The sequence below is a fragment of the Hemicordylus capensis genome, chromosome 1, assembly GCF_027244095.1.
Source record: "Hemicordylus capensis ecotype Gifberg chromosome 1, rHemCap1.1.pri, whole genome shotgun sequence".
Lineage (NCBI taxonomy): Eukaryota > Metazoa > Chordata > Lepidosauria > Squamata > Cordylidae > Hemicordylus > Hemicordylus capensis.
In genome coordinates, this window is record NC_069657.1 from 431,800,975 (window position 1) to 431,817,271 (window position 16,297).

At 47.3% G+C, this 16,297-nt stretch overlaps 1 protein-coding gene across 4 annotated transcripts in view; it reads right to left on the minus strand.

Annotated features, from left to right (window-relative positions):
* LOC128352551 (phosphofurin acidic cluster sorting protein 2-like) overlaps positions 1–15,764 on the minus strand; it is a 224,966-nt gene extending 209,202 nt beyond the window's left edge. The window contains exon 1 of one of the 4 annotated variants that reach the window (XM_053313240.1): positions 15,408–15,764. In XM_053313240.1, the coding sequence (XP_053169215.1) occupies positions 15,408–15,601 (194 nt within the window). In that variant the 5' untranslated portion in view covers positions 15,602–15,764. Of the gene's footprint in view, positions 1–11,129; positions 11,513–15,407 lie in introns of those variants that run through there. The other 3 variants (XM_053313248.1, XM_053313258.1, XM_053313266.1) reach the window with 3 other exon arrangements.
* Positions 15,765–16,297: the final 533 nt, after the last annotated feature.

A 16,297-nucleotide genomic window follows, 5' to 3' on the forward strand; every position in this document is an offset into this window, starting at 1 on the left:
GCAGAACTTAGACCTAGAATTCACACTCAACAATTCCATTTGATGTAGCTCCTATAAACAACAGCTCTCTTCCTCCTCAGATTCATCCAAGAATCTTGCAAATGTAATTTATTACTAAATCAAGCCGCCACTTCTGAATTCATTTCCATCTCCAATTTGTCTCTAGGGGTAACGCAGAGGTTGAAACTAACTGAAAGACAGCCTTGGCAAAGTCAGGGGCTCTCACATTCCTTCTTTTCACACCCCGGAAACAAGATATAAAAAGAGCAGCAGAGCTCCACAAAGCCACTCACCAGGGACAAGCACTCTTGGCCCTCCGAAAAGGTAGGACATGCAGCAACAAGTGGCTGAGAACCTGGGGAAGGTCTCGTGTTTTGCACGAAGTTCTGGAGCAGGCAGAAGCAGTATAAGAGAGCCAGCGTGATGTAGTGGTTAGAAGAGAGGGCTGGAGAGACCAAATCCCCATTCAGCCATGTAACTCACTGGGTGACTCTCTCAACCTAACCTCCTATCTCACAAGGTTGTTGTGGGGACAAACATAACTGCACACACTGCTCTGGGCTCCTTGGAGGAAGAGCAGGATATAAATGTAATGAACCATTACATATAATGTTTCCTGCTGCTCCAAAGTCCAGCATGATGGGATGTGGAATTGTCTCCCCTACAACCTCTGGCATGCACAGAAGACGGGTCAGGGGCAAGTACAAGTAATGGCTGACTACTGAGCCAAGACAAAAATTGTTGGATCCTTGTCTAAGCGTCAAGTTAAGATTCTGGGCCCTTGATAACGGCATATAAGCAGAGATTTAACACGTGCATCTTATCCTGGCATTAGAAGCTCACTGATGGGCATAGCTGCACCTGCAGCATTTTTAGAGGCGGCTAAGGGCCATCTAGTCTGTCTGTCCATCCCCAACAGTAGCCAGGCTGTTGGCAATGCTCAAGCAGGGCATGACGAAGGCAGCCGTCCTCTGCTGCTTGCCCACTATCTGCTGACAAAACATGTCCTGGCCCTGGACACTGAAGTTCCATTTTTAGCTACAGTTCTACAATCTGAATCCCACTACCTTCACCATCCTGAATTCCTTACAAAGAAGTGGTTTCTTATACATTCATGAAGCAACACCAATACAAGTTCTTCAAGAACGTATCTATCTTTTACAGTCTAGAGCAATAGTTCCCAACCTGGAACTTGTTACTGAACTACAACTTCCAGCATCCGCAGTCATAATAAATTGTAGCTGGGGATGCTGGGAGTTGTAGTTCAGCAACATCTGGAGGAACCCAGGTTGTGAACCACTGGTCTACAGATATTGAAGATCTGGAATTCACTCAATTCCATTTGATGTTGCTCCTATAAACAGCAGTTCTCTTCCCTCTCACCTTTATCCAAGAATCTCACAGACATATTTATTACTGAATCAAGCAACCAAAATGCTTTGCACACATCAGTGTTGACATTCTTCCAAGAAACAGTGTGAATAGTATTTTCTCTTACCACACTAATTCTTCCTCCTCCTGGAATCCCCAAACTCCAATTTTACAGCCATTAATTAAAGCTGTCTTGTATTTTTTATGTGATAGCAACCCTCTAAAGACAAAATTAGGAAAGATACACAATCTAAATAAACATTCAGTCATATTTAAATTTATACTACCCAAGTTCATCGCATGAGGCTTGAGTTAGATAACTGAACAATTTGGCCAATTACTTTTATTATTCCAATTTTACTTGAAGTAGAAACTTTAAGGTCTGTTATGTCTCACCTCTCCAGGCAGTAAACAGCATAAAATATTACAGCAGCATTCCAAACGTAGCCTAGGAGCCCTTTGCAGCTGACTCTTTTTGGTAGGCGTCAGCTCTGCAAGGTGTCAATTCTCCTTCAGGTTCAGCAACTGAAGCAAAGGGAGATTCCAGTAGTAATAATAACCCAGAGACACAGAAGAGGAAGAGTGAGTTCTTGCAATAAGCTTGTGAATAAGTTTTTCAGTATTGAAAAACTTAATAGTGAAAGTGTTTTGATCAATAAACCATATTACTATCAACAACTCACAGTCCATTCTTAAATAAGTTCAGTCTTAACTGCTTTGAAACTCACCTGAAAATGGGCTATTTTCAAATAGCAGTTCAAATTCTAGCTCTCGTTGGTTTGCTAGGATGCTAACCAATTAAAACACACGTATTTGTCAACAAGCAAACGTCCCTTATCACAGAGGACGGGGGCAGAAGTATGCCTTGAAAAATAAATGACCATGGTTGATCCATCCATCCCCCTTGGTACAGGAAAGGTGCCATGCTACACTGATTCCCTCAGTTCTCTGGCAAAATATGGACAGCAATATCATGCCAAAATTGGGATTAAGAATGCACTGGGGTTCCCTAATCTGTTGGCTACAGCAGGAGAATCCCAGAGACCTCACCACTGCCCAGATAGCAAAGACACAAGCCAGGAAGTCATATTGACTGGGCTATAATGGAGCTGAGAGAAACATGCCTCCCTATCAGACTGTGTCCGTGGTGTCATAACAAGCAGATCCTGAAATTGGGTCTACACACTGTCCAATTCACATACAACTGGGCTGTGTTCCAAAAGTCTGTAAGTCAGATGTTCATAATTCAGAACACATGTAGTTGAAGAGTGACAACTTGTTTGTATGTGCAGGTTGGTGTCTGTAAGTTGAAGACTTGCTTAATATAAAATGTTAGAGAGCTTTGTAACTCGGGCAGTGCCGTGCCAACAACTGAAAAGCCAAGTCCAGTGAATTTATGCTTCACTTTCCTCTACCTGTGCTGAACTAAAGCATGGATGCTTAGGTTACCATGTGTTCTGTGGCAGCTGCAAGTTTTTGAAGGTTCAAGGTAATTCTGGGGGCATTTGGGCAAGAAACATGGAAAAAATCTAAAAGGGAAGACTGCAACCACAGAGAAAAGTACAGCTTAGAGTACTCTGCTAATGGTCCTCCAGTACTGTAGGCTGGTCACCAATAGAATGCAACCATGTATGAGGGCTATGACTGCCTGCCAAAGAGGGCAAGTAGTTGTAATACAGCACCTCAGTGTCGGGTTCCTCCTGCACCTATGGCAGCTTTCAGTTGGGAACCAGAAGATCAGGCTGTGCCCACCTAATTTTTTCTTACTGCTGTGGCTGCAATATTGAGCAGTGGCAGCCACTGTGTGGGAGCAGGACTCCACCATTCCATTCCCCCTCCTGAAGGGCTAGAGAAATGCGGGTTAAGATTGCCAGTAGGTCATGGAAGGGTTTGCACTGACAAAACCTGGTCAAGATCATTTTGTTTCCATCAGAGGTTCTAGAATTCCTCTCGACTGATAGATCAATGCTTCAGCAATCCCCTCCCCACCCCACTGCCCAGCACATTCCTAAATTTGTCTGTCCCCCTTACAACCCTCACACACAGGGATTCAGTGACCAGTTCTAAGGAGACTGGTTTGGAGAGACAACCTGCTGAGACATACTGGTGTGGCCAATCCTGCCAGAAGGCATGGAGCTGATACCCTAACAGGCACCGTGGCTGGATTCCATGCCTCTCCTGCCGCAGCTCAGCACAAGGCTTTGTAATCATTTCAGAAGCCTGGAGACACTGAACATTGCATGCCATTTGTCATAGTTTCATATTTTGCCTGCTTCAAATTACATCTGTCTGAGCAGAGCATTTTGGGCATACATCAGCCGGATAGTCTCTCATTAATGCTTCTTTCCCCTCTTCTACAAATTAAATCTCAGCAGCAAATTAAAAAGCTGGACCCACTTGGCAGCTTCAATATTAAAGCTGAAGTTAGTGTTTGTCTCGCCAAATGAGATTTTGAGCAGAAACACCACATCTAGTCTGCAATCTAAGTCCACTCATTCTAGAGCAAGCTTTAGATCAGGGGCGTAACTATAATAGGGCAAGGGGAGGCACTTGTCTGGGGGCCCATTGCCTTGGGGGGACCCCCAGAGGCAAGTCACATGACTGACTCCCCCAGCCGCGTACCCGCCCGGGTTTCCTTCAGGTGTATTCATCCTCCAAAACTGATGTGGGTGTTGAGACATGGAGCTACCAGAACATCCTGTCTTTCTCTAGTACCATTCAATGACTTGCATCGTCCACAATTTACAAAACCATTTAAAAAATAATTTAGGATGATGTTCTAGTGTGGCACATAGGTTATATGTGTGTATATATAATTTTACTATGCTTTTTGTTACCACTATTCAGCCTCATTTAAGATTTCTTTACTTCATGAGCTGAGCTTCGGAGGGGGGAGCATTTTAGAATCTTGTCTCTGGGCCCACTACAACCTTGCTACGCCCCTGCTTTAGATACAAGAGACAAACCTGGCTCCTTCCTAAAGGAACAGGAAAGACTAGCAAAGATAGGTGGGGGGACCTTTCACAGCCATCCAGTCTAGAAAGGAGCCTTTTTCCGTGTGCCATGTCAGTGCATAGAAGGTGGAGAGATGCACCCCTTATTCCCTCACTATGGTTCCAAGGAAGCATGGACACTAATCTAATCTGGAGACACAATGGAAACCTGGCAAGTTTGACTAGTGTTGTAGGGACTTTTATTCTATATCCAGCTATGAAATATATAATAATATACATTATCCCTGCAACCATGCAGGAGTAATCTAACCAGCCTTTTCCAAATAATGCATCTCAGTTCTGCAGGACTGTTGGTGAATAGCAGATGTAGAGTACACTGTGCTGTTCTACTGATCCTGCGCTTGCCTTCTCAACAACTGCATCTCACATTAGAGATTGCTGAAAACCCAGTTCCCAAATAATTATATCTTCAGTAGAATTTCTGAGATTTTAAAGTTGTCTGTACACAAGGGGACAAAGAAGCAAGAATAAAGGTGAATTCAGCTTCCTTCCTCATTCCCATTTTAAGTAAGGATGAAGACAGATTTATTTTTTTTAAAACAGTGGAACAGATTTTGAAGCCGTCTCACCACATGAAAGCCAAATGCAACTTTGCTCTTTGTGGGGTCAAGCTCAGAAAATCTTTAAGAGTTCTGCAACTCTGCAGCAGAAGTTGGCTGCAGACAACACCAACTGGCTGGTGCCTGTACTGTTATTAAGAATAGGGGTATGCATGGAACTAAAATGGGTTGTTTGGATTGAGTTTGAACCGAGCTGCCCGATCCACAAGCCAGTTCAATAGAATAAGCAGTAGTTTGGTTCGAGCTGTCAAACTGGTTTGACCCAGTTCAATTTGCCCTGCTTGTAAAGGGGAATCAGCTAAGGATTTCCCTATATAAGCAAGGAGGGCTAGAGGGGAATTTCTCATCTAAAGATGGGTTGGGGGCAGGCAAGAGGGTACCTTACCAGCTCTTGTGGTGGTGGTCCCTCTTGGCCCTTCCAGCAGTCACACACACACACAGACACACAGTGGGCCAGCGGGCAGTCTAGTTCCAACTTCCATGCATGTGCGGAAACTGGAACCACGGTGTGTGGTGGGGAAGTGCTGGTGGGGCCAAGAGCGGCCACCACTGTGGAGCCACCCTCACCCCTGCTGAGGAACCACCACCGCAAGAACTGGTAAGGTGCCCTCTCAACCACCCCAGAACCCATTTTTAGATATGGAATCCCCCCTGGCCCACTTTGCTTGTAAAGGAGAATCCAGTAAGCATTACAAGCAGGGAAATCAAGCGGGCCGAACTGGGCCGAACTGGTTTGATCGGAATTGGGCCTCACTCAAACACGGACTGGCCCCCTCTTTTGGGGGGGCCTGTCTGGTTCAAGCTCAAACCAGGCCAGTTTGACTCTAACCCAGGTTTGATTTGAACCAGTTCACACAACCCTAATTAAGAAGCCTCTCCTCTCAACCCCAGTACCCAGAACAGATCATCATTCTAAGCGTCTGTGTGTGTTAGTCAGTAAGATGACAAATGAACAACTGAACATGTATACAGCACTTTGGAAATAAAAAGAGGCAGACACCTGCTTGAAACTTGGGTGATGTGTGCAAGACTGACAGCCCAAACAAGATTTGATTCACGGGTATATGTGGCTCAGGATCTCAGTGAGGAAAAATGCAAATGGTGATTTGTCATCGGAAGGTTATGTATATTCAAGTTCATCAAGCAAATTTCAGGTCCATCTTAAAATACCAGTAGTTTTTGAAGTGTTCTTTATACCATCTATTCTATTTTGTGTTCAAACCAACATGCATGAGAGCTACTACATAAGAACAGCCCAGGTGGATCAGGCACAAGGCCTATCTAGTCCAGTATCCTGTTTCACACAGTGGCCCACCAGATGCCCCTGGGGAGCGGACAGGCAAGAGGTATGTGCATGCCCTCTCTCCTGCGGTTGCTCCCCCGCAACTGGTATTGAGAGGCATCGTGCCTCTGAGGCTGGAGATGACCCACAGCCACTAATTCTGCAACAAAAATAAACCAAAAGGGTTTTAATTGGTCTCTCTGACTTGGGAGCCATCTGACTCATTACCTCCTTATGGAACCTGTGCCTTTAAACCAGGGGGTGAGAAGATATAAGACTAGATGGCATTGGGGCCTTTAAATTCTTTACATTCTAGAGATTGTATACAAGAGGTTGATTCATCTAGCTGGAGAACAATTTACATAGGTTCAGATCTTTCATACATCCACAACCACCCTTCTCCTCTTCTGCTTAACTGTTTCTGAATAAAGGGCTTTTAATGTCGTTAACAAGAGGGATAAAGAGCTAAATGAGACAATGGAGTCAAGTTGTTAATGTAATCCCCCTCATTTCTTAAACGGGCTAACTTTATCCTTAGCAGTCCCTCCCACCCAATAATATTGTTAAAAGGACCCAAGGGCTTAACTTTTGCTTTTCAACACACTGGTTGCCAAGCTTTTCTGCTTATAGTAATGCTACAAGCCTTCAAGATTTCAATTCCTCATATCCCAATTTTTCAGGATGTATTGCCCGTAGTGGAGAGTTTAATTATTTATTACAATTCTATACCACTTCATACCAATGTCTCATGGCAGTTTACAAAATAAAGTCGATATGGCATAAAAGCTAGACAACGCTGGACTTCAACCAGAGTTCAAATCCCCATTCAGACATCTAGCTTGTTCAATGGATGACCCTCATTTCGTCACCATCTCTCAGCCTAACCTACCCAACAAGACTGTTGTGAGGATGAAACAGAATAGCCTCCATGTCCTGAGCAATCTGGAAAAGAAGAGAGATACAACTAAGACAAATAAGATTGTGTGGAATCCTTAACATTTCTTCAGCTGCCTTCAACACTTCTTTCCTCTGCACTCATATCCAGTGGATCTTTTAGTTATCTTCAAGCCGCCTAAATATCTCAGGGTATTGCACATGGAGCGCCCCTCCTTTTATCTTCAAAACCACCCTGTAAGTTAGGCTTGGCCTAGAAACAGCAACAGACCCAAAATGATGAGGTAATCTCTGTAGCCAAGAGGGGATTTTTAGATCACATCTTTCTGTTAAGTTCAACACCCTAATCATCACAGCACATGGTTTTCTTGTTCCCCAGAGAATTCCATGAAATGAACATCTTTAGAGAAACCACCCACAACAATACTATTTCCCATTTTTTACCCATCTGATCATCCTACCAGCAAAACCTCCCTAAAAAGCTAACCTGATAGTCACATCTCCCCAAATGGGCTCCTTTCCTCCACCTTTGAGACGAGTGAATGTACCTAACCTGAAGACATACCCAATTCTGTTCAAGTACTTCATTACAGAGTCTCCAGTTGTGTGGCTGATGTTTCTGCACCCCCAAGACCCCATCTACATGTGGAGCATACAAATCATGACCAGAAAAATTGTATCCAGGACTCACAAAGGAGCTAATGCAGGAACCCCAGAAATACTCCAGTATGAATCATGATCGATTACCTCTCAGCAACAAGAGCCTTCCTTCACAAAATGGGGTGAATGATTTAAAAAAGCTAGAGACCCTCACAGCCACCCGCTAATACCCAATTAGGCCAGCAAAGGAAACAACTGATTTCTCATCAAGTGTGGTTGCGACTGAATATCAGTGCAACACTGAGAGCTCCCTTTCCTGTTGCTAAGAGAGACAGGTGCTCAGGTACTGCAGCAACTGTCATCACTAAAAAGGGTTCTACTGATGTGAATGACAGGCAGGACTGTGAAGTAAGACGTATACAGAAGATCATTTTTGGTTTCCTAAAAAAAAAAAGAGAGAGTATAGCAGTCTCTCCTGTCCCCTTCTATAGCCAGCCAAAGCAGTAGCAAAAGAGAGACTGTATTTGGAATCCTCAGCACTCTGACATACAACATCTTTTTCTCAAGATCATTCTGCAAAGGAATACTAGAATTGCTGCTAGCCTGGGATCTGGCCTTGCCATTAGTTTAGCACTAATGTTGCTAAACATGATATCTGACCATATGGTCTATCTGACTGTTTGGGAGGAGTTCCACAGCCTAGCAACAAAGCACATGCCTTGCATGTTTAAGTTCCCAGGTGGAATCCCCAGCTTCACCATTTAAAGGACCTCAGGTAGAAAGGCCTGAAGATTTCTTCATGGCACCACTTGGAACTGCTGCCAATCAGAGTAGTACACAGAATGAGGCTAGATGAAACAAGGGTCCAAGTCAGTATACTTCTAAATACCAGTTGCAGGGGAGCAACAGCAGGAGAGAAGGCATGCCCTCACCTCTTGCCTGTGGGTTTCCCAGAAGCATCTGGTGGGCCACTGTGGGAAACATGATGCTGGATTAGATGGGCTTTGGGCCTGATCCAGCAGGGCTGTTCTTAAGGCAGCCTCATATTTTCATATGTGGAGAACTTCAAAACAGCAGGTCCCATCAGGCCCTGACCTCACATAGCTCCCAAATAGAATTCCCCTTCATGAGTGTCACCTTACCCAGATTTGTGTCAGACCATAAACATATGTTGCCCACAGTGTTCTCGAGAAAATGTCTGGCCAGACAGGAATTTCCCCTCCCACTTTCATACCCAATAGGTCCTTCCTCTTTCAAGTTGCTCTGCACAAGTTTCAAAAATGCATCCAAGCACAAGATTGGGGGAGAGGGGCAGACAAAGGAAAGGAGGGAGGGAAAGGTGTTTGCATGCTTCTGCAAATGTGTGAGAGTGTAAACATGTCCGCCTCTGTGATCCAAGTACTCTTGAGTGCATTTCACCAAAGTATTGAACACAGGCTATGCCCAAGACGCTTTTGTCCCCGCTTAGAGACAGTATAGAGAGGTTGTGCTTTTTCTGAAGAAGAGTGACACTCCCACTCCTCCTTGGTCTTCTTTACTCTCCTGTTCCTAAGCAACCTGAAGTGTTCCAATATATCTGTATCTGCAGATTGTGCTAATTCCAAGCACCGGACTGGCACCTGCTAAAACAAAATTAGAGATTTGACCACAGACGATTGGCCAGAAACACCCACAATGGAAGTGCCAAAGGAGCCTGTGCCAACTAGCAGAGTGAATGATTCCCATTTGTAACTCAGAGTCTTTTTTTATTGTGTCAGCCAAAACAAACATGGACACAGGTAGAGAAGGTTAGCACCTTGGATGCTAAATCACAAACAATGCCCTCCGTTTTCTCAGGAGCAGACTCATTCTTATACCTACCTCCTGTCACAGAACAGAACACATTCAGATAAGATGGGGGCATAACGACCTAGCTACCCCAGTCAAGACCTGCTAGGATGATTTGAATCTGTAGGGTAGAAACCATTGTGCAGATGTTCTTAATAGGAACCACCATCACCACAGATCAGAGTGTCCCATGCTTCTTCCCAGCATCATCTGTTAACTCTTTCAAATCTAGAGACAGTGGCATTCTATCGTACATCCTCCAGCAAATCTGTTAGTTCCGTTTTTCAAGTGGGAGCCACTTAGGCAAAAAAAAAAACACCCTTCAATGTGTGAACCACTGTGCTGACCTCCATACAGTACTGTGCTTTCCTCAGTGCTGGGGGGGCCCTTTAAAGAGACAGAGCCCTCTCTTAAGAGCTCTGTGAGGAAAGCACTGGGAAGTGCTACAGTTCCCAGCACTCTGTCCACGCCTTCCAAGATGGTGCAGGGGCTCAAGGGCTGTGTTCCCTATAAGGCATGTGCGCACGCACACAAGTGTTTTTGACGTCCACTCAGTTAATTTTAGATCCCGCTCAGAGTGAATCGGGAAGGTCCTACTCTGAATATATGTGTCCACACACTGCCTTGATACTGCCACCAGAACAAAACTAATTCCACACGCTGCTCAAGAGGGCTCCGTTCCCCTTACAGGAGCCCCCTGGTACTGGGCAAAGAGCAGCACTGCAAGGTGGGGATGGCCATCTCCACATGGTGCCTGGGGGTCTGTGCAGGCCTGTAACCAGCCTCAAAAAACTCAGGGAGCTGCACTTAGGGTTGATGGGGGCTGCCACTGGCCCCCAGGCCTTACAGTGCAGAGCAATGTGCTAGTTACTTCACAGAAGTTAACAAGCGTAAGAACACATTGCCTTACATCCAGGCTTAACAAATCCCAGGAGCCAGGGAGCCATTTCTTTCTTTGTCCCAGCTAGCCCTGTTGCTGATTTAAGTGTGTTGCTTGTGAAGAAGGGAGGCCCCATTTACCCTTCCCCTTCACAATATCTGTCAGTAAGTTTGGTAATTTTGTCCAAGTGTCCATGGTCTGCCCCCTAAAGGTTTGGGCAGCTCCTAGATTCAAAGAAAATTTGACAAGGCCCGCCTTATATCAAGGTTGGGCAAAACACACACAATTACAAGACAAAAGCAAAGCCACTCCTCATAACCAGATTTCCACCTTCTTGTCTCTTTAGAAAAGGAACCACAAAGTCCATTTATACGAAGGACCTCACATGTTACCAAACAGCTTAGCCATTTTTAAACAGCTGCAGTAGTGTAGTGCTGAGTAGCTACGCTCTGGGCCTACAAATTCTTGTTTTTCACTACCCTCTGTGGCCTTATGTCTCTTCTGTAACACAAGGCACCTACTTACTTTTTAAAAAAAAAACTTTGCACAACAGGACGCATTGACTGAAAATAAAAGGCGATGAGCTGAATAAACAATACAAATTGCTAATAGAAGCAAGACTCCAAGTCATGATTTCTCTGCTTGGAGACAGTTCCCATCAGTTGCCATGGAATGTGACAAGAGCCCATGGATACACAAACCTTTTCAGAAGCAGCTTGCTTTGGTAACCTTTTCTGTATTTGCATGAACACTTGTTCATCAGTTTGAGAGGTTAATCCTTCTCCCCAGTCATCTCAACAGATTAGTCCATGCAATTATTATGCACAAGACCCTTTATACTGTGCCATATGCAATTGCCAAACACACTTCCAGGTAAATGGGGGTGGGGGATATAATATCCTCTTTACTCCAGCAGAACAGCAGACTTGTGATACACAGCCAGGATGAATTCAAGGCTCTGCTTTAGAGAGAAGAAGGGCACGCATGTGGTATAGTATCTTCTAGTATCTTCTCGATGCCAAGGAGCCTCTTGCCATTTCAAAGCGGTCCTTGCATCCCTCTTACATTACATGGTGGCTGTCATCCATAGCATGTGAATGTCCTGCAATGCACACACAGTCATTCAGCTACGCATGCTAGCAGGAAGGAACAATGTTAGTAGTCCAAACAGAGCTCATATATGCAATTGCATCCACATACACCAGGGGTTCTCTAACTGGGGTCTCCTGGACCACAGTTCTCATCACGCCCAGCTACAACAGCTATTGCCCACTGTGGCTGGGGATGCCAGGAGCTGTAGTCTGAGAAACCCTAGAGCATATAGCTGCCCGGTCAAATTGTTCAAGAGCAAGCAACTGTTCTAGCAGTTCACTCCTGGCCACAGGTGAACTGACAGGTGCTTCAGCAAACCAGTCCTGTGCAGAATTAGGGGTCTTTAGGCCCATTGAAATTAATGGGTTTAGGTGACAGGAGAGTTGGTCTTGTGGTAGCAAGCATGACTTGTCCCCTTAGCTTAGCAGGGTCTGCCCTGGTTGCATATGAATGGGAGACCTGATGTGTGAGCACTGTAAGATATTCCCCTCAAGGGATGGAGCTTCTCTGGGAAAAGCATCTAGGTTCCAAGTTCCTTCCCTGGCGTCTCCAAGATAGGACTGAGGGAGATTCCTCTCTGCAACCTTGGAGAAGCCACTGCCAGTCTGTGAAGACAACACTGAGCTAGATAGACCAATGGTCTGACTCAGTATATGGCAGCTTCCTATGTTCCACCCAACTCAGCACAAGATTGGGCTGAAAGCTGCCTGCACAAAGAAGCCATTTACACTTGTCACATTTTTAGCCTGTCCTGCCAACAGAATGCCCAAGCTGTGTTAGTAAAAGCTCTTTCCTCACCTCCAGTCAACACTGCCAGTTTCATCACTATCAGGCCCTCATTCATATCAACAAGGTACAAAGAGATGAGAACAAGCACTGATGAGTAGTTGAGAAAACAAATAGAATAAACTAGGTGTAAATAACTGTATGAACAGATGGGTGTTATGCATAGATAGCTCTCCCCTCCAATCATTAACACTGATGTTCATTAGCAGTGCACATTCCTGAGACCGGAGTAACCACTGATGTCTTGTTTAAAGGTTAACTAGGCAAAGCCAGATCAAGTACAGGGCTGACAGCAAAGCAGAGGAGTAGGTTGGTGTTCAAAATAAGGCCTCACTGTCCGAAGGTCCCTCACACACCTAGCCAGGCCTATCATCTTCCAAACCTTTACAGATTAGCCTCAAGTTTTACTGAAGGGCCACTGGCAAGGAGCATGGAGCTACGGGCTGGTGCCTGGGGCTCCCAAAATGGTCCAAGTATAATTGCACATCCATACCCATGCCTCACCTCTGGGACTGGCCCATATATCACCAGGCAAGGAATGCCAGTTGCCAACTTCTGTAACAGATTCCTATCCCATTAATACAGACCCAAGACCTGCAGATTCTCTTCAAGACAACATAGCTGCCTGCAAACATCAAACACTCAACTTCCACATACAACACCCTCCTACGCCTTTGCAAGATGCTGCTCTGCCAGATAGGACAACTTCACCTCTTTCTATACTTCCTGAACTACAACAGTCAGAATGAAGCCTCAACCGCATTCTAACCTGGCATGTAGAGCACACATGTGTGTGCATGCATCACAGACAGACAGTATTCAACTTTCACACGCACTCCTCCATTTGAACAGGTTTTGTGTTTTGTTTTAAAGGGGGATGGAATCTGCACCATCCTTGGTACTGACACCACATACCCATACATTTTGTGTGTATATTACACACACCCTTTAATACTCAAGCCTACATCAGTTCAGCTCAACCAAGTCCCCAGCTGCTTCCACACTTCTAAACCATCCCCCAGTGGAGAGAGGGCCCCACTCCCATTCATTCCATCATGTCAGATCCCCATCATATTGTGCTCAGCATCTATACACCCACCTTCAGGCCCAGCTCCACGTTTCCTGCCCTAGATAAGGACCCTTTTTCTCCTCTGACACCCCTTGCCCAATTCTAACTGATAGATTATCCAGAGACACAAATTGCAGCCCTCCTGCAGATGATGGCCTACAACTCCCATCTACTGGCCATGGCTCCAGGTCACTGGGACTGGGGTTGATGAGAGTTGTAGCCCAATGATAGCTGGAAGGCTGCAGCTCGAGATTCCTGGTGTAGAGGCAGCAACTACACTTTGCAGTGCCACTCAAATAATTTAGCATCTGGCAGAAACTGCTACAAAGAGCAGCACTGCTTTCACTCATGCACCTGTGCTCTCCCTCTGGGAGGTGCAGCAACTGGGAATGCTTGCTTCAGCCAGTGATGCGGCTCCCTGCTGCACCGCCCAGAGGGAGAAAGCAAACCAAGGGGGTCCTCTGCACCTTCCACTTGCTTGCTTGCACTCCTCCCTCTCAGTAATACAGTGGTTATGATTGGGCCCAGAAGAAGAGAGGAGGTTAGCAAACAGACATGCCTCTGCATCTCACTCACCTGTGATCTTGGGCTCTACAGGTGGTGCAGTGCATCTAATCCTAACTACCACATCATTCAGAGAATAAGAATACAGGCAAGCTCACCATAATTACCACTTCCCTTTGATGGCTTACCTAACTACCTGCTCTGGATGATACAGTGACTAGGACTGGCCAACCCCAAGTGACACACTGCTCAGAGGAAGCAGCTGCTCCCTGCTGTCACTTCCACCTTCATGCCGGGATTCTTTTAATGAAAGGCGGTATAAAAATCTAACAATAAAATTTGCTCACCTGCCCTCTCCCTCCAAGAACTGTGGCAGAGTTGATTGGGCCTGCTAGGCCCAATCTCAGTTTCTGCACTGCTCCAAGACGCTAGCAAGTGAACAATGAATGGAGACAGCAAGGAGAGACCACCTCTGCCTCTACCATTCCCTCCCTCTGAGCAGTGGCACATGAATCCGCCATGCCACCCAGGGAGCATCCTTCTAACCACTGCATTACCCAGAGGAAAAACACAGGCAAGCAAACCATGTCCGTGGCAACCTGCACTTCTTTGCCTGCCTAACCCCGCTGGGTAGCAGTGCATGTTTGGATAGGGCAAGCAAGAGTCAGTGGCAGTCTGCACATCCCCTCTCTCTGGGCAACACAGCAGTTGAGATTCAGGCAACACAGCAGATGGGATTCTGTTGAGCATCTCCAGAGGGGGGGTACCTGAGGACACATCCCAGTGGGCCCAATTCCAGCCACTGAGCCGCTTAAGGAAGAAGGAGGACCAGCAAGCGGTGGGGGGGGGGGGAGCAGCTACTACTGATTACTCAGCTGCCTCCTAGGGCTATGGTGGCTTGGAACAGCTACTGTCCCCTCTTCTCCCACCCCCTCTAGGCGGTGGTGCTAGCTAGCAGCCCACACCTCCCCCTCACCACTGCCCCCCAGGGAGAGGGCAGGCAATCCATCGAGAAGGAACCACCACCAGCAGCTGTCCCTTGCCACTGTAGCTCAGCCACTCGCCCGCTGGGGCAAGCGTGGCAAGGGACAGCCTGCACGCTCTGCTTCCATCTCCCCGCTCCCTCTGGACCGCGCTGCCAGGGCCCTTCCTTCTCACCACTGGCCCGAAGGCAGTCGCCACTCGCCAGACGAGAAGAGAGATGGGCGAGCCAGTGGTGCCCGGGTGGGTCCCCTCCTTCCCGCTACGGGCAAGAGGACGAGCCGTCACTCCAAAGGGGCAAAGAGGAAGCAGGGCGAACGGACCGGCCCACTTTCCCGGGGAGGGGGGGGCGTTGTCCAGATCCCCCACCCGCCCATCCACAGTGGCGGCGGCTGCTGCTCCCCCTCAGCGACAGCTGGCCAGAGATGGTCGCCAGCAGCGGGCCTGGCCTCGCCCCCTCCCCTCTCGCCCCCCGTCAAAAGCGACCAGCCAGCAGCACGATGAGCCGCTTTCGCTGCTGCCCGCCCGCCACCACGCCTCGCCTCACCTGGGCACGCAGCTGGGCGCCGAGCGGTCGATCTCCCAGGTGGCGAAAAGGTTCATAGGCACCGGGACCGGCCCGAGACCCCCAGAGACCCCCGACGCCGCCACGCACGGACCCGCCGGGGGACCGGCCACGCCGGCCGCCCCCCCGGGCCCGGACCCCAGCGAGCCCGCTGCTGCTGTCGCCGCCGCCGCCATCGCTCCGCTACCCTGGAGCCTAAGCTGGGCGCGGTGGGCGGGGGGCGGCCGGGACCCTCGGCCCAGCCCCGACCTCCGCCTCACAGCCCGGGCGGGGCGGAGCCTCCCAGGCGCCAGCCAATAGGGTGCGAGGAGGGGCGCGTCTCGCTGTGCCGTTGGACCAACCCGCGCGGAGAAGAGGGCCCCGTTCCAGCGAGCGAGCCAACAAGGATGCGAGGGGCCGGCTTTGAAAGGAGGAAGGGTCGGCCCGGGTGTGGTCTTGGGTTGGGAGTATTAAAATAGGGAGGGGGAAATAGCCCCTTTAAGGACAAGAAAGAGTCTGAATGGCACGAGCCTCGTCCAATAAAGAAAGAGCCAACAATAATTAATTTTTAAAAACCTCATACTATATTATTTTATTGTGAAGCTTAATTAGTTAATCATGTTGTGTCTTCTTCTTATGGACTATTGCAATAATCAATAATTGACTTCTGTTGCAATAGTGAGTGTCGGTTACACTGTTAACATCCAAAGTTGTATTATGTATTATAGATATAAGGTTCAGCCCAGAAATCTCTGCGTGCAAACGTGTTGGGGATGCGCGTCTGCATCTGGATTCAGAAACAAATAACCATCTTTTGCAGGTGAACCAGTGAATTTCCAACTCTTTCAAACCGGTTCCCGTTGCCTGGCATCTGGTACCGGTACATACCCTTA